This window comes from Lagopus muta, chromosome 18 (genome assembly GCF_023343835.1).
Source record: "Lagopus muta isolate bLagMut1 chromosome 18, bLagMut1 primary, whole genome shotgun sequence".
Lineage (NCBI taxonomy): Eukaryota > Metazoa > Chordata > Aves > Galliformes > Phasianidae > Lagopus > Lagopus muta.
The window spans coordinates 4,402,394-4,419,698 of NC_064450.1; the positions used below are offsets into that span (position 1 = coordinate 4,402,394).

A 17,305-nucleotide genomic window follows, 5' to 3' on the forward strand; every position below is an offset into this window, starting at 1 on the left:
GTTGAACTGAAACATTCCTGGTTCTCCCATTTGTGCGGGTGGGGGATTTTTGGATGCTGAGTGGTTTAAGGTTTTATCAACTACAGAAATTCAGGGCTGTTTAAATGGAGAATCTGTACTGTGCTCTGACTCTTCAGTGTGCCTTAATTCAGGCTTACAGCAAGGTCTGCAGCTGCTGCCTGAAATCCCCCCCGAGGTCGCTTTCTGGTCTGTGTTATGTGAGGATTTACTCACTGGTTCAAAATACAAGGGCTGATGTTTATAAAGCTGGTTTCCCGTTTTCTTCACAGCCCTTCATGTATGGTGACTACATAGCCTACGACTGCTGGCTGGGCAAGGTGTATGATCTGAAGAACCAAGTCATCCTTAAGCTTTCCAACGGAGCCAGGTACTTCCTTCTGTTGAATGCCCCTTAGCTTTCATGATCCTGATCTGTTTTAGGAGAGCTAGGCAGGCTGAGCTTCTCATTCATGTGCTCCTGTTAAGTCATCTGCTTGCTTTATCCTTGGATATAGAGTACAAACACATCTTTATCTGAAAACGTCACTGATTACCCTCTGGAAACGTGTTATCTGAAGGATGTTATTTTTGTCAGTCCCAGCAGATCAGCCCTCCAGAACTGAAATATGTTGGTTTTTAAAACTGCGCTTCTGCCGTGGAAAAAATGGTTGTTTTGACATATCACGAATTCCAGACTGCTCAGTAGGAGAGTGTGCTGCCTCTGACAGGCAGGGAGGGAGGATTCTTACCTTAAAGCATCTGCAGGAATGTGGAAGCTCGCAGGCTGGTGCTTCCTATTAATGATGAAAAAGCAGCCCCAGATTGAACTTCAGTCATTATGGTCAGCTCTGCTTTATCTGCACCGTTATTTACAGCAGCGTTGGGAATGTTTTTAATGAGGATGTAATCTAAAGCCATACCTCCTGAGAGAGATTTAACCAGAAGCATCGCAAGAGTTTTCTTGTTACCTTAACGTGTGGTTCTGCAGAGCCAGTAAATGATTTGAATTCTGATCCTTGTGCATGTCAGACAGGAATGTGTGAATTGCAGCCCTTTGAACTCTGTGCTGTTACTGAGGCCTGCCTGGTCTTAGTGGTGCAGAGGAAAGGAGGAGCCAGCGGAGGGCTGGGAGGCACACAGGCATGGCAGCTGGGATCCAACCCATCTGTCGTGTAAATTGGATGGTAATGATTTAAAACAGAGGGGAAAAAACAGCTCTGCCTTCTGCTTTTCCTAAGAGAAGTGAGCGTTGCAAAAGCTATAAACGACGACTGGCGGATGCTTCTCTGATTTTCTTGACTGTTTGAGCTTTTGGTTAACCCAGAATGGGAGGCTCTTACACATCTGTCAGACTGGCAGTGAAAAATAGCTGCACTTCTCTATCTGCACCGCCTGCAGTTGTTGGTGGAACTTAAAACCTTGCTTGGTTTCTGTTAGCAGCTCGTGCATAGCTGTGTCAAATGAGGTAACTGTTTTTGAAATCTTTATAATGAATCATTTGAAATCCCACCAGAACTTAGTCTGGACATAAAGCTGTTACTGAAGCAAGCATACCCAAACTGCCTTGAGTTTCCTTGGTGTGGATAACCAATGACACCTCTGCAGCAGAAAAATCTTGACCAGTACCTCGCATATTACTTGATTTTCTTATTTTTTACTCACTGAATGGAGCCTTTGAATACCAGGCAGTGTTTTTTACACCCTACCTGTAGCCAGTTCTGCTCTGGACCATAAGGGCTCAGCAGTATGCATATGGACAGACCCACTCGGGCAGCAGCAGTTAAGCTGGTGCTGTTTGGCTCTGGAAATGTGACTGTGTCTCCTGTCTGCTCTCCAGGTGTTCTATGAGCACAGAAGATGGAGCCAAGCTGTATGACGTCTGTCCTCACGTCAGTGACTCGGTGAGCTTCTGGTCCTCCTGGGAGCCTGTTTGATCAGCTTTAATTCATAAGCTTTTTGCATAGGAGGGAGAGGGAAAGGGCAAAACCACAATTATTTATAGATGCTAAAAGTTAAGTGATGCATTACATCTGAAAAACAGTTAGCTGGATCTTCTCTTAAGTAAGCTGTAACAATATGTAGCTTAAAGGTGTCCCTATAGCAGAAGGGGTTGAGATTAGATGATCTTAAAGATCCCTTCCAACCCAACCCATTTTAGGATTACTAACAAGCAGGTTTTCAGCAGATGTTACCTTTAGTATATCCCACTGTGTTTTGCAAACAAGTCATGCAATATGCAGTCACATGGCTCACGTCAAGGTGCTTCACTGTCTGCTCAGTACATCTGTGTGTGCTTGAAAAGGCTCTTGCTCCATTTAATACTTTCAGATGTAATGCCTTCTTCTGGAAAAGGGCATGTTGTGTAAATGGTGTTCTGCTCGAAGCACGTTTCTAGATGGTGTAGAATACTCTCTTGCTGCTGTTGTCTGTTGCATTCTCTAAATGGAGAGCTGCCATCATGCTGGACTTTTCCCTGTCATGGTGGGGAAGGTTCTGCTGGCATTTCAGCTGTGTGCTGATGGGATCTCAGCTCCCTCACCTTGCAAAGCAGGCAGCAGCTGCTTCTCCTTCCAAATGGCATCAGCAGGGCCTCGCTGTGTTCCCAGCAGCTTTATTTGGAGTTGGCTGCAAGAATAGCATATAATTCATAAAAGCTAAAATGCTGTCAACCCTTATCCTTCCCAGCCTTCAAAGCAGAGATCTAAAAGTGCATTTCTGTTCCTCTGTTTCATGAGGAGTAAATGGGATATAATTGTAATAGGATGTGCTGCTGTGGTTTTCTTGTTCTGCACAGAAATGGTGTGGTCTGTTGCTAGACCTTCTCTGGTATTTTAGTCTCTGCTATTTTGGGTTGCACAGCATTATTGTGCTTGCTAAATCTGTGTTGAAGCAGCATCCACGTTTTGGGCATTGATTTGGAGATCTTTTTTGAGTCAGGCTGCCTTCAGAATACTTGGAGTCCCATAGAGGCCCACAGTTTTGTCTTAAACTTGAGTTATCTCCAGTGTTACCCTTGATCCTGTGCTCAGCACTGCTGTGTTAGGTACACACCTGATCTCGATCTCACTGCACTGCTCTTATCCTTTCTGACAAGCTACAAGACTTGCTGCATTTTTGTGCTCTGTATTCCATCTACTCTAAACTGTTCTGTCCGCCCCCACATCCTGAATCTTGGCTCATCAAATCACTCTAAATATCAGTGGAAGAGAGTTCTAGGAAATAATTGTTTTCTCTGCAGCCCTGTTCTGTTTTCATAGGATTGTTGTGTTGACTAATCCACCCAGGGCAGGAAGAACGCTCACAAAGTGAGTGTGACAGCTGGAGGAGTGAAGGCAGGAATCCCCTGGCTGGCTGATAGCTGCAGGAGCTTGAACTGGAGCATGGAAAAGAGATCAGGTGTCCCTGCCCAGGGCTGTGGCCTCTGTGGCCGCCTTGTTACTGAGAACATAGGTGTGAAATCCATATCTTTTGTTTCTTGCAAATACCTTTGCTTCTCCCCTACTGAGTCATAATCCTGTATGAATGTGTGATAGAGCAGGTTGCTATAGAAACTGCTGGGTTGGCTTCAGAAACGAGCTTTAAGAGATGGGCAACTTGCTAGTGAGACTTTTTCCTTTATATTAGCCTTGCTGATCACGAATGAAGGAAGGGAAAGGCTGCAGTCTTAAGACTTCTGTCCTTTATGCTGTTTTTTCCTCCCTTTCCCTCGCAGGGTCTCTTCTTTGATGATTCATACGGCTTTTATCCTGGGCAAGTCCTCATCGGGCCTTCTAAAGTCTTCTCCAGTGTACAATGGCTCTCGGGTGTGAAGCCAGTTCTGAGCACAAAAAGCAAGTTCCGAGTGGTGGTGGAAGAGGTAAGAGGTGCCAGGCTGACACAGGGCTGCTTTCTGCACGGAGCAGCTCCCTGGCTGGCAGCTTGGAGCAAAGTCAGCTGGCCATGGTAACCTCCCAAGAGTGGTTCTGCTCTGAAGTGACAAATTCCTCACTGTGGGCTCACAGGACTTTTGAGCGTGGTTTGGCTTTTCCTCCCAAGGGTCCCTGCTGGCGCCCTGTAAGGTGACCATGTGCCAGTGCACTCAGAGGCTGCTAGGGCTGATCATTAGGGTAGTAGAAGCACCTCTTCCATTGAAAGTTAATGTCGTGTGCTATCCACAAAGGGAGAAATGTTGCTGACTCCTTGCTGAAAGAGGGAGCAGCTCCAAGTCCATTAGTGTGTCTTTGTGACATTGGACTGCTGAGTTGTATGAACTACAGCTTCCTTCCATAGCCAGATGCCATCTTCCTTGATGCTAAAAGCTGTAGGAGCGCTCAGTGTTGTCCACAGCCAAGCTACAGAGGAGCTGAAGTGGTTCTGATGTTGGGAAACTACACTTAAATGACAAAAGCAGATTTTGCTGCTTTCCTTTACTCGATTTTTTAGATCCTAGGCATGGATTTGGGAAAGCTGAAAAACCAAACCCCTTTCTCTTTACGTTGCAGGTGCAGGTGGTAGAACTAAAGGTTACTTGGATCACTAAAAGCTTCTGTCCCGGAGGTACTGACAGTGTGAGTCCTCCACCCTCAATAATCAGCCAGGAGAACCTGTCCAGGTGAGAGCAGTTGGAAACCTTCTGCACTGTCAGGGTGTGCACAAACGTGGGTGATGTGCCTGCAGCTGATCAGACACAAAGCTGGGTTTTTTCCCCTTCTCCTTATATGCCTATATTGCAAAACTTCAAAAAAGTGAAGGAATAACTAAAATCCTGACGTCCCACCGTCCTCTCCTAATGCTTTCCAGTCAGCGAGCGCCTACCCTTGTCCTTCAGTTGGTGCCTGAAATAGGCTTCACCTGTTAGCTGTGCGTGCAGTAGGGAAACAAAGTGTCCTGCGCTGGGCCCACGCTGATGCTGAGGGAGCATCTGGTGCCCTCTGCAGGCTGCAGCTGCAAAAACAAGCTGGACAAAATTCAGAAAGAGAAGTCAGATTGAGTAACAGCACAACAAAGCATAGTCCTGCCTGGAGCTCATGGGGAAACTGGAGGAGAGCAGCTCTCAGATGGCAGCAAAAAGCACTGCCAACTTGAAATGTGTCTTGGCAGCTGCTTCTGGGAAGGAGGACTAGAGGGAGAGGAGTTACTGCTGTTCCACCCAACCCCTTTGTGTCCCTTTTGTGAGCCTTTCCACTCCTCCTTTACAGCTGTGTGCCTGGGGAAGGCTTGGTGTGGCATTTGCTTCTGCCACTCCAGGAGAAGTGCTGTTGTCAAGAGGACACACCAGCCTTGTGAAGGCTCTGATTGCAGCAAGGTTCTGTTATTGCTTTTTTGCTTTGCTCACGGCTCTCCTTTCACCTTACCAGGGTAAAGCGTCTGGGGTGCTTTGACCATGCCCAAAGGCAGCTTGGAGAAAGGTGCCTCTATGTGTTCCCGGACAAAGTGGAACCTGCAAAAATCACCTGTGAATGCCCAGAGAGGAACTGTGTCCTGGGTGAAGGATCAGTTGCCAAAAAGGTGAACTTAGGGGGGTAAAGGGAGGGACGTGTGACTTCTCTGACCGTTTCTGATCGCTGTGGTTTTTAAAGCATCAATCTTCTTGTGGTCCAAAATGTGACTCCTGGAGTGATTGTAAAGAGTAATGGCTTCTTGGTGCCAGCAGCGAAGTCACCTTGTGCAGCAGTCTCACTGCACTGGGAGAGGCATGCAGCTAATCCACGAGAATGTGAACAGGACACTGAACACAGGGGTGTCAACTTGCAGGGGCGAAGCTGTGCTCTGACAGCCTGGACTCACTCTAACAAAAACATGCACCTCTCCTCACGTTTATTTTGGAGCCAAAGCATCCATTTCAGTCCTTTCTGCAGTGATACTGAGGAATGTCTGCTTCCTAGGCCAAATGAGTCATGCTGTGACTTTACATGCTGGCTGTAGAGCAGTGGTGTTCCTAGAATAACAGGATATCAGCAGTGTGGATGGTGACCTCCCTGTGCAGCTGTGTCTGTTGCATAGATTAACTTGTGTAGCCTGTTGTGACCTTCTGAAACAAGAAAGTTCAGAGCTTGCTTAAAATAGCCTGAAAGAGCAAAGCTGACTTGCTGAGGGGTAGCCTGCAGCTGGTGTTTGTTCCTGAGTAGAGCAGTGGTGAGATGGCTGTGATGTCATCACTAGCACGACTCTTGCTAGTTTGTATGTTTCTCCATACCAGAGTATTCTGCAGAGACCCCTGGAGTGCTGTATGTCTCTCTGTACAGCTCCCCATTCCTGGGTTGTCTGCCAGTTGTGTATAAGCACATTGTTTGACCCACATCTGCTTTCTGCAGGTGAGGAGGCTGCTGAAGAAGCAGATAGTGAAGATCATGTCGTGCTCCCCAGAATCTCAGGGTACCTCTGAAGCCCAGGACAAAGAGCCTGCTCCAGCTGCTGACCAAAAATCAGAAGACCTTAAGCCTGGCTCAAAGTGTGAACTGGAGGACTCTTCCAATGGTGCGCCAAGTGGAAGGGAGAGGAAGGAGGAGCAGCCTGAAGAAACAGGGAAGGACAAAGGGGGAGCAGCAGTGAGACAGCAACCTCCCTTTCTGCTGAAAGATGAGGGATCAGCTGATTACAGGCTGCAGTCCATGGAGCAGGATGCTGATGATGAGGCAGCTGATGACACAGATGATACGAGCTCTGTCACCTCCTCTGCCAGCTCCACGGCCTCATCCCAGAGTGGCAGCGGCACCAGCCGCAAGAAAAGCATCCCCCTTTCCATCAAAAACTTGAAGCGGAAGCACAAGAAGAAGAAGACCAAGATCTCAAGAGAATTTAAGCCAGGAGACAGGTGAGTTGGGTTTCCAAACCTAGGTAGAATTGCTGAAATCCCTTTTGGGTGTAAACAACCTCCTCAGCATGGGTGGACAATGATGGTGTGCCTCACGTTGGGACAGTGCTCGTTAGTAACCAGCAGTGATTACCTTGCGATGACTGTGCAGTGGCCTGTGTGAAATCAACTTGATTTGAGTCCAGCTTCTGATGAAGCCGTGGCCACGTGATGTGACACTGATGCTGGTCCAGCTCAGCTGTGCTTCAGGGCATCGGCAGAATACCTGTGCTGCGCTCGGCTCTGCGCGCAGAGCAGGAGGTGAATGAAGATCACACAGCTTAGATGTGACACTAATTGGGTACCTGGGTGGTGATTCTGCAGAGAGGCTGAGGACAAACCACAGCAGTGTGACTGGACAGCTCATCCTCACAGAGCTCACTGCTGGCAAGGCTTCATACTGCAGTGGGCTCTGCTTTATCCTCATCCTGCTCTGCATAGGTATCGGCAGCTTTTGCCAAATTGTTTTCTGTAATAGACAAAATGCAGTGCTTGAGAGCCTCAGAGGAATTGATTTCAGTAGCCTGGGGGAGGGAGGATTGCATCTATCAGCCCACTTCTGAAAATAACTGCATCTCTTAGCATTTCCTATCTCCTTCTGAACTGGAGAATGTTTAAACTGTTTTCAGGGGAAGCAGGGACACTGACAGCTGGGGATCCTGTCTTGCTGGTTTTCCTGGACTGCTTGTATAAAAACGCTGCATCAGAAGTAAACTGATGCAAATAACATGTGACAGTCCTTCCAAGAAAGGGACACTGGGATTTAAGGAACCCAGTAGTTTGAGAATGCCTTGGACTTTGTTCATGTTTTGTTTGAGTGTTTTAGCTCTGTTGTTCCTTTTACTTCCTGAAGGTTTTGGAGAAACTGTGTTTGAAGGTGACAAACCTCAGCAGAACACTTTTGGAACGGAAGCAAAAATGGGAACACAGGATAGCATTCCTGAGAATGCTGTGGGCTCATTCTCAGTTCATTTACACATTTTGCTGAGTGTCTCTCCTTCGTTAAAGGCTTCACTAGGGAAAGCTTAGCTGGGAGAAATCCCCATGGCAATTCTGACTCCACACAGGGAAACTCAGAGGCCTGGCATTAAGACACTTAGCAGCAATGACTGTGTCTCCAAGTACAAGAAATGCAGGCTTTTCCAGCTAGGGTTTCATCTCTGTGCATCTCTTTGCAGGACACACGTGGCAGCTGGTCACAGCTCAGTGTGAGTGGTCTTTGCTGTCTGAATATTCAGATGAAGCACTGCTGGGTGCACTGCCAGGCACTGCTGGCAGATGCAAAGCTGGTGGGTCACTCACCAGATCTGATGTGTCAGCTCAGAGCCACCTCTACCTACAGGGTGCCAGCTCAGCATTCTGCTTTACCATCAGTTCAAGACTTCCTGCAGCTCTCTGCGCAGCACATGGACCCCTGAGAATGCAAACTGATATTATTTCCACTTAAAAATGTTTCCCTGATGACATTCATAACAAGGGGGGCAGCCTCTTGTGTCGTCTTCACAGTTCAACTTGAAACCAACACCAGTGCAGCACTTATGTTGCGTCTATGAGGCCTGGCCAGCAAAGTAAAGGTTGTGCTTAAAATCAGCACAGGATTGAAAAGGCAAGTTGTGTGGAGTCAGGCAGGACAGAGTGCAGGCAAGCTGGGCAAACTCTGCTAATGAGAACCTCCTCCTTCCTCTTGTCTCCTGCACACAGAATGCATCCAAGCCGTCACACTCTGTGGTGGAGTGCCAGCATGTGGTTTGTGGCTGCATGCTTGGGATTCATTTTTGAGCTGCAGGCAGATGTGTTTGAGCAGCTGGGAAGGAGAGTTCTCTTAAAAAAAATCCTTGTGTTCAGTGTGTTTGTCTTTATGGGAGAGCTGAGAGAGATGCTGAAGTTCCCTCTGGTAACTCATGACTGTGTTTGCAGGGTTGCAGTGGAGGTGGTGACCACGATGACTTCAGCTGACGTGATGTGGCAGGATGGCACTGTGGAGACCAACATTCGTTCCAACGAGCTGATTCCAGTCCATCATCTGGACAACAACGAATTCTGCCCTGGGGATTTTGTGGTGGACAAAAGAGGTACTGAGTGTCACAGCCATGCTCTCCTTGGGGAGTGAACGTGCTTTTAATGGCAAAGTGTTCTTCCTTCTGGATCCCCTAGTGTGTGTTGCAGCCCATGCTGCAGTAGCTGTTAGAAATGGTCAGGTGAAGTTAACATGAGAGCCTTACCAGGAACAGGCAGCGATTCAGGTGACGTGTCAGCACACAGCCATCGTTTAAATACCAAGGTTGAACTGTGACAGGCAAGTTTTGAAAGGAATAAATACGAGGAACAAAGCCAGGATGCTCAGTGTTCTGTAGAGGTTGCCTGCCTTCTCTTTGGAAGTGCGGATGGCTCTGAGGTGTGTCCCAAAACCAGGGGAGGAACAACTCATGCTGTGCTGCTTTCCTTGAAGGGCCTCCTGTCAGGACCCTGAGTTTTTCCAGAAAGGAGTCTGGATACCACTGTGCTGGATAAAAGGGCTCCCAACGTGCTCACACTGTCCAGTGCACCATCATCTTGTTTCACCATCAATTCATACCTTATTAAAATGCAGCTCCTTACCTGAGGACAGTTTTGACTGTTTAGGAAGAGCTGTTTTTCCTAATGCCATTCACAGGTGGAAGGTTTCAGCTGAGAGCTGGGGCATTGGCAGCCTCGGCTGTGTGCAGGATCTGTGCTCTTCATCTGAACTTGCCTGTTTTGTTTTCCCTCCTATCGCTGTGACCAAAAGCTCAGAGCTCCCAGGACCCTGGTGTGTATGGAGTCGTGCAGTCTGGTGACCACATCGGCCGAACCTGTGTGGTGAAGTGGTTCAAGCTGAAATCCAGTGGAGATGATGTGGAGGTAAGTGCAAGAGCCACACAACAGTGAGGTTCCTGTAGATAAACCGTGGCAGTCAGATCTGCAGTGGAGCTGGTCCTTGGGGCTGGGAGCAGTCGTGTACTTTTGGGCCTGGAAGTAATCACGTACAATTGGTTTCACATGCAGTTGAGTTCAGTGTCAGAGTTGTTCCCCATGGTGTCTTCACTAGTTGGTGGAAAGAGAGGATCCATAGCTTGTTATCCTGCTCTGTGGGGGTTTGTAGAAACACTTTCACAGATTCTTGGTGGGCTAGGAACAGAACATCAGGCTTGTCTGGGGAAATGGTTCCACTTTGCTGCTCGTTTCTCATTACTTGGGAGCTCCTAGAACTTCTCCAATAAATAAAAGGAAAGATATTTTCCTTTGCTCATCAGTTGATGAACTTTTTATCAAACACTTCTTGTTGCCTCAGATCGTTTCTAAAGTAAATGCTCTTCTTTGGGCCCCACTGAACTGCCTTGAGAAATCTGGATGTTCAGAAGGGAATGAAACAACCTTTGCACGTCTTGTGATTGCAATGACGTGGAACCTGAGGTGAAGGTGAGGGTGAGCAGGGAAGAGCAATGCTACCCATCTCCTTTCATTATAGTTGTTTGATTGATGTGCTGCAGGGTGAGATGACAGAAGGGACGCGAGCAGTTCCTTCCTGCAGTCTGTTAAGGCAACAGAAAAGTGACAGGATGGAGCACAGAGCAGCTCAGGTGTTGGAGGTGCGCTGGGAAGATGAGCACAGCATCCAGGGCTGACGTGTCTGCCTTCTGTCTCCGATGCAGCTGATTGGGGAGGAGGAAGATGTGAGTGTTTATGACATTGCTGACCACCCAGACTTTCGCTTCCGCACCACTGACATCGTGATCCGCATCGGCAATTCGGACGGAGCCACGGCTAATGAGGATGAGGTCGGTTCTGAGTGCAGTTATGTGACTGTGGCATCACCTGCCCTTAGTGTTGGGGCGTGTGGAAGGAGTCCGTGGGAGACCATGGTCTGGGGCCTTAGGCTCTGTGTGGGCATCCTTCACTCTCTAGCTTGCTGGGTTTGTTTTATTGTATCCCCTGCTGTGGTGAGAAACATCGGATCTGCAGGGCTGGTGGAAATTCTGTGCTGAAATGATTGGGTTGATGGAGACTGTAGCAGAACAACAGCAGAGTTGAGATGAGGCTTAAGGGTTGCTTAGGATTTGAGTAACCTCTAACATGAGAATGTTCTGTGGATTCCTGTGCAAGAGTGAAGGTGAGTTTGTTGTGTAACCAGTTTCAATCGACCACATAAGAGTGGGGTTCTTGTTTTTGGATTACTATACACATGTTAATTTGGATCATTGAGTTGATGGGAGAGGGCTCAATTTTTGTAGAGAACACGGAGTTTGCTGGGAAGCAGGTTTCCTTATTTTGCCTGGAAGCCCTCCAGCCTTTGAGACAGCTGCCCTAAAAAGGGATAGCTGGTGTAGGATGGCTCCTGCTGCAGTTCTAGTTTCAGCAGCACGGAACACATCCACGCTTGCTCGGCTGACCCAGATAACCTCCTTCCAGTGCCACTTAATGAGCACGCTCTGGGCCAGCTGTAGCATGTCTGTATGTGTCTGTGCACTCTGGGAAAGCTGCTGCCAGCCTTCCCGGGGGGGCCAAGCACAGGGCTCGGCTCCTGGCACCCCACTAGAGGGCAGCCTGCTCCAGGGGACTGGGGTGTCCCCTTTCTGGCAGATACCCCAGTGGTGCTGCCCTCAGAAAGGCCGCAGCCCCAGGACTGCTGTTACTTCTGCTCAGCTGGCTCTCCAGCCAAAGCAAGCGTTGCTTTGGGAAGGTTCAGGCTTGCAGGTCACCAGCCTGGGGGGATTCTGCACTGAAGTGCCTGGGAAAGAGATGAAACTGACAAACTGCCCTTGTTTCCACAGCCTTCGGTCGGGCAGGTGGCTCGTGTGGATGTCAGCAGTAAAGTGGAGGTGGTGTGGGCTGATAACTCCAAGACCATCATCCTGCCTCAGGTGAGCTGCTGTTCCCAGCTCCACAAGTTGTGGTGTCAAATGCAGGCTGCAAAGAAAGTCATCCATGAGGGAATCCTGCTCTATTTATTATTACCTTCCCATGGCAGTGGGGCTTCCCACTTCTGGTAGCACACAAAAATCCTCTTTTTTTTCTTTTAGGATGACTGATCAGTTAATTAGTCAGCACGGCTTTTGAATATAGAGAATATTATGCTGCCAGGGAATTGTAAACAGACTTCTGGTCCTTTTACACACACACTGCTGCCTGTTCATGTCTCTGACCACAGCCTGCAGCACCTGCTGCTTTGCAGAGTGGGCTGCAGAGCTCAGCGGTCATCAGCTTTAACTTGAGCCCAGATTCACTGTGTTGCACAACTAAAGCACAGCTGAAAAACTATTGCTGCTTCTGTCTGGCTTGTGAAACAGTGCTGCAGTGTTTTGTCTTAAGAACTCCCCCAGAAGCTGGATGAGAGCCACAAACTGTGACCTTACCTACATAAGGGTCAGACCCAAATGTCTTCCTGAGGCAGGGAGGGAGAGGAGTTGAATGCAGACTTTAAAAATGTGGAGCCATGTTGCGATCCGTGCAACCCCATTCATTTGTCCTCTGCATTGTTCTATTTTAAGGCTTATATTGTATGGTCTTGTAATCATGTTCACTATTCCACATAGTTTCATCCCACGTCTCTTCTCCTTGTTGCTTCAAATTAACCCAGGCAGCCTGAAGAGGAGAGCAGATTTGCTTCTGTAGGGTCCCATCTCCTGCAGCATGACAGTGAACAACATTGCTTCTGCAAGGAGAAAGTACTTGATCAAGATTCCATTTTAAACCAAGCATCTCTGCATTAATTACAGTAGAATAGTCAATGCCTGCACTATGGCAGTGGACTAGAGCGTTACAAAGCAGGCTGCTGTCTCCCTTCCCCCTGTTGTCACATGTGCTTGGATGCCAGGCACAATCAGAGGTCTGCTGTGTGCTCCACAAAGGGCTGCTCTCATACTGCAGTGCTGGGACTCCAGCAGCTCCTGCTGTGTCACACCAGTCCCTTCCATTCTGCTTGTCTGCGTAATTATGGGAGTTGGGGGAATGTCAGGAGTGAATTATCAGTTAGTAAAACTGTGATTTATCAATGCCTGCCCCCATGCCAGAGACGAGCTGTCTGAGTGCTTTTTCTCAGCTCTAAAAATAAAGATGGCATAACTGGCTAACGTTCCATCTCAAATTTGGATTAGCTGTAAGGGCGGTGTGTTTTGATGGCTTTTCCTGCCTGCAGTCACTTGTGTGAAACCCAACCAACCCCCACTGGCTGCCTGTCTCTGGATGGCACAGAACTGGCTGAGCAGGGCTGGTTCAGCTCGAGGCTTTGACAAGAGAACTGAGTGTCCGTGTGCTTCAGCCTCTGGAATCATGTCTTACAAGATTGAGAGGACTCTTGGGCCATCATTCAAGCGTCAGAAGCAAAGTTGTTCTGGGTCTTCTGCTTCTCTGATGGCGTCGAGTGCATCTCTGAGCCTCTGCAGAGAACCTCACGAGAGATGTGGTGTGTGCAGAAGCCTGATTAGAGGAGATGAGGGTAGATGGAGCATGGATGGGTTCTGCTTTCGGTACTGAAGGGGAAGAGAACATTTTATGTAAGAGCTTATTCAGCAGCTTGAGTTAGACTTTATTGTCCCAGCTGAATTTTAAGCAGTAGTCACATACAGCAGCTAAAGCAGCATAGCAGAGCTCTGACAGCAAGCAGTGTGTGACACAGAGGAAGAAATCTGGTGTGTGAGTTTTTTCGCTGGTTCCAGCATTGTCTGTGTGGAAGGACAGAGTGTGGAGGCAGCCAAAGCAGCATTCTGTGCCAGCACAGCTAGAAATACAAACTCCACTCATAAAACCCAGCACCTTCTGAGTTAGCCCTGTATTCAGAGCCCCTGGGGCACTTGGGTACCTGGGTGGCACTAACGTGCACTTGTTGGTGGCTCTGTCCCAGCCACTGGGAAGCTTGCAGCCCACCTAGACCAGAGCCCTGCTTTGGCAGGTGGAGGATGGGGCTCTGCTGGTTCGCTCTGGGTCATCGTTAGGATGTTGTTTGGATCATACCTCACCCACCCTGAATAGATGGAAGGGGGTTGGAACAGCCTGACAAACTTCTGCTGGCAGCTCCCGATTCATGGGCAGAACCGACTCGTCTGCATTTAATAACAGTTAAAGCTCTGCACTTCAGCCTTAAATACTCTGTGCCTTTTCTAACTGTTCTCCTTTAGCACTTATACAACATTGAGTCGGAAATTGAGGAGTCGGACTATGATTCTGTTGATGGCAGCACCAGCGGGGCGTCCTCTGAGTGGGAGGATGAAAGCGACAGCTGGGAGACGGACAACGGCCTCATGGAGGACGACCACCCAAGAATTGAGGAGTTAGAGCCCGAGGAGCCAGCAGCAGAGGAGGTAAAAAAGGTAGAGGAACAAGTCCAGGGAGCTGTGGCCATGGCAGTTGCAGATCTTGCTGCAGAGAAAGCTGGCAAGGATGGAGCCCCAAAGAGCTTCAGGGAGCTGAAGGAAGCCATCAAGATCTTGGAAAGCCTGAAAAATATGACTGTGGAGCAGCTGCTGACTGGCTCTCCCACCTCCCCGACTGTGGAGCTGGAAAAACCCACTCGGGAGAAGAAATTCTTGGACGATATTAAAAAGCTGCAGGAAAATCTCAAGAAAACCTTGGATAACGTGGCTATTGCAGAGGAGGAAAAGATGGAAGCCATGGTGGAGACGGAGAAGAAAGAAGAAAAAGCAGAGGCACAGACACCAGTGAGGTCAGAGTGGCCCAGCGAGACACCAGTGCTGTGCCAGCAGAGCGGGGGCAAACCTGGAGTCACCTTCACCAGTGCCAAGGGAGAGGTGTTCTCTGTGCTGGAGTATGCTCCAGGTGAGTGCACCAGGGCACTGCTGGGAAGGCTCTGTGCTGCCATGGTTCTTTTGCTCCGAGATATTTGCATCTAGGCCTCTGGGGTTGGGTATCCTCCGTTTTCTCATAGCTGATTAAGTGGGGAGGAGAAATTAAGAGGACTTTGGTAGAGCAGTTCATTCTGGGAGCTAAACTTGGCTTCCAGGTTGCATCTCTGGGCACTGAACCACTTCTCAAGCCATAAAATGGACGTGCCTTTCTTCCACATTGGCAATGAACTTTGGAGGGCTGCGTAGATCAGACAGTTTGAAGTGATGGGGTTTGTTCAGGCCGTTTTTTTGTAGGGGTGGATTGGTTGAGGAGCAGAACAGGAACAGCTGGTGCTCTTGTGCTGGGTGTCCTTGGTTGGATGAGCGTCCTTGTTAACATTCATCTGCCAAAAATAAAGAAAGAGCATCTGGTTGTGTGGAACACAGGTGACAGCAGAGCCCGAGGTGCTCAGCAAGCCCACCAGCTAAGCCAGAGCTGGGGAGGAGAGGTGGCCAAGCTGTTCAGAACCTGCAGGTGCATGCAAATAAAAGCAAGGAGCTGCACTCAGATTTCTGCAGGCAGGAGGTCATCCAGCAGAGTGACAGGGCCCTCTGCAAGACCAAGAGAACAGGAGATACAGGTTGTGGCTGCTGTACCATGTGGGAAAAAGCAAATAATCTCTGGGCTGCCTCCTGGCTCAGCACCAAAGTAAGCTGAATTGCCCTGGGCTGATGTGTAAGCTGGGATATATTGAAAAGCTCTAGGGCTTCCTGTCTTCACTGCAGGGGTTGGGGTTCTTCAGGAAGATATTTGGGTACTTCCTCCTGCTGATGTCCCCTATCTCTTTTTGTCCAAATGATACATTTAATGCATGGGTGGATCTGCCTTTGTAAGGAGCTGGTGGCAGGCTTTAATTCTGCTCTCTCCCTTGACTCACAGATAGTCATGCCTTCAAGAAAATGGAGTTCCAGCCCCCGGAAGCAAAGAAGTTCTTTAGCACTGTGAGGAAGGAGATGGCTCTGCTGGCCACCTCCCTGCCAGATGGCATCATGGTTAAAACCTTTGAGGATCGAATGGCAAGTGTTTGCTCTCCAATTTATGTGTGTTAGAACTGGGCTCAAAGTCCAGCTGGTTTGGAACTCCCTGCTTAGCCTCAATCCCCTACATTAGAGCCACAGGAATGTGAGCAGCGTGTGAAATTGTAATTACCGTGAATGGTTGCTTTTGCATTCCCTTGGTGGGGGTGGCAAACACCACAGAGTCTCATGGCAGGAAATCCATGTTGGGTTCTTGGCCCACTGAGCAGGACAGGCAGGTGGGCAGGCAGCAGAGGATGTGTGAGCAGAGGGCACAGCAGGGCCGTAGCAGAAGCACAGCTTCTAGGGGAAAGGTGCCCTGATGTGTGAACTGCAGGTCTGTAGCAAGGGCTGAAGGGGGCAAGAGGGACGAATGGGCTGTGATCACACAGCTGTGCCCGGTGGCTTATATCACCTTCCTCCACAGGACCTCTTCTCAGCACTTATAAAAGGCCCCACACGCACGCCCTATGAAGATGGCCTCTTCCTCTTTGACATCCAGCTCCCCAACATCTACCCTGCTGTGCCACCTCTCTTTCGCTACCTCTCCCAGTGCAGCGGGAGACTGAATCCCAACCTGTATGACAATGGCAAAGTGTGTGTCAGCCTCCTGGGGACGTGGATAGGCAAGGTAATGCTTCCTTCTACCCAACCACAGGTCGCACTGGTTGTGCCAGGCCACTGCTGGAACAAAACGCTTCCATCCAGGCCAGGAGTCCTGGGTGACGTCTGGTCTCTGGTGCTTAAACTTGGTGGCGGCTCAGGCTGTAGATATCTGGAGGTGGATCAATAGGACAGCTATGCTGGGACTGGGACTGATGTGGTGTGCAGTTCTGCACCATTCTGGGCAGGCAGCATGGCCAGGCAGCATGCTGGGCTGACAAAAAGTGAGGAAGATGACTCGGTGTTGCAGGGGCACCAGTGCATCATGTGCTTGTTGAGTCAGTCCCTTGTTCCTGCTGCAGACCACAGGATCTTAGTGGTGGGGATGTCGAGAAACTGGGGTCTTGCTTCATCCAGTGGTTCTCTCTGAGCAAGCCAGTGGTGCTTCTGCCCTTTGATGCATTTGTTATGTGTATTTCAGGGGACGGAAAGGTGGACCAGTAAATCCAGCCTCCTCCAAGTACTCATCTCCATCCAAGGTAAATGCTCCTGCAGAACCTGTGGGACAGGAAAAAGCAGGGGGGAATGCAAGCTTATGTCTGGCAGGGGGTTGATGCATGCCGTGCCAATTGGGCTGCTGCTGCTTTTTGCTCTCACCTCGCTGGACAAAGCAGTGTCCTTATCTCTGCAGTTCAGCATTCCGAGCAGGTACAAGCTTTTCTCATGCCTTGATTTTTTGGCTGTGTCCCAAGTCTCTGAGACAATGCTTTCCCTTCTTCCTGCAGCCACAGGGCTGTTCTGCTTGTTATTCTGAGCTGACAAAGGTGGACCATTTTGTTCTCAGCCAGTTACCAAAGTTGCTGCTAAACTGGACTTAATTTGCAGGACTGTTTTTATCCCCACTGAGTCATTTACTTGGGGCACATTTTTGCTGGTGATGTTGGTGTTTACACTCCTAAAGCAGAATAATCAGGGGTGTGTCTAGACCGGCCCC

At 49.0% G+C, this 17,305-nt stretch overlaps 1 protein-coding gene across 1 annotated transcript in view; it reads left to right on the forward strand.

Annotated features, from left to right (window-relative positions):
* Positions 1-17,305, forward strand: part of UBE2O (ubiquitin conjugating enzyme E2 O) — a 48,808-nt gene that overhangs the window by 27,311 nt on the left and 4,192 nt on the right. The window contains exons 4-17 of the mRNA XM_048964838.1: positions 291-388; positions 1,838-1,901; positions 3,713-3,856; positions 4,482-4,591; positions 5,337-5,487; positions 6,294-6,793; positions 8,750-8,904; positions 9,600-9,712; positions 10,504-10,629; positions 11,623-11,712; positions 13,966-14,623; positions 15,572-15,708; positions 16,136-16,339; positions 16,793-16,850. Coding sequence (XP_048820795.1) covers positions 291-388; positions 1,838-1,901; positions 3,713-3,856; positions 4,482-4,591; positions 5,337-5,487; positions 6,294-6,793; positions 8,750-8,904; positions 9,600-9,712; positions 10,504-10,629; positions 11,623-11,712; positions 13,966-14,623; positions 15,572-15,708; positions 16,136-16,339; positions 16,793-16,850 — 2,608 coding nt within the window. The remainder of the gene's footprint in view (positions 1-290; positions 389-1,837; positions 1,902-3,712; positions 3,857-4,481; positions 4,592-5,336; positions 5,488-6,293; positions 6,794-8,749; positions 8,905-9,599; positions 9,713-10,503; positions 10,630-11,622; positions 11,713-13,965; positions 14,624-15,571; positions 15,709-16,135; positions 16,340-16,792; positions 16,851-17,305) is intronic.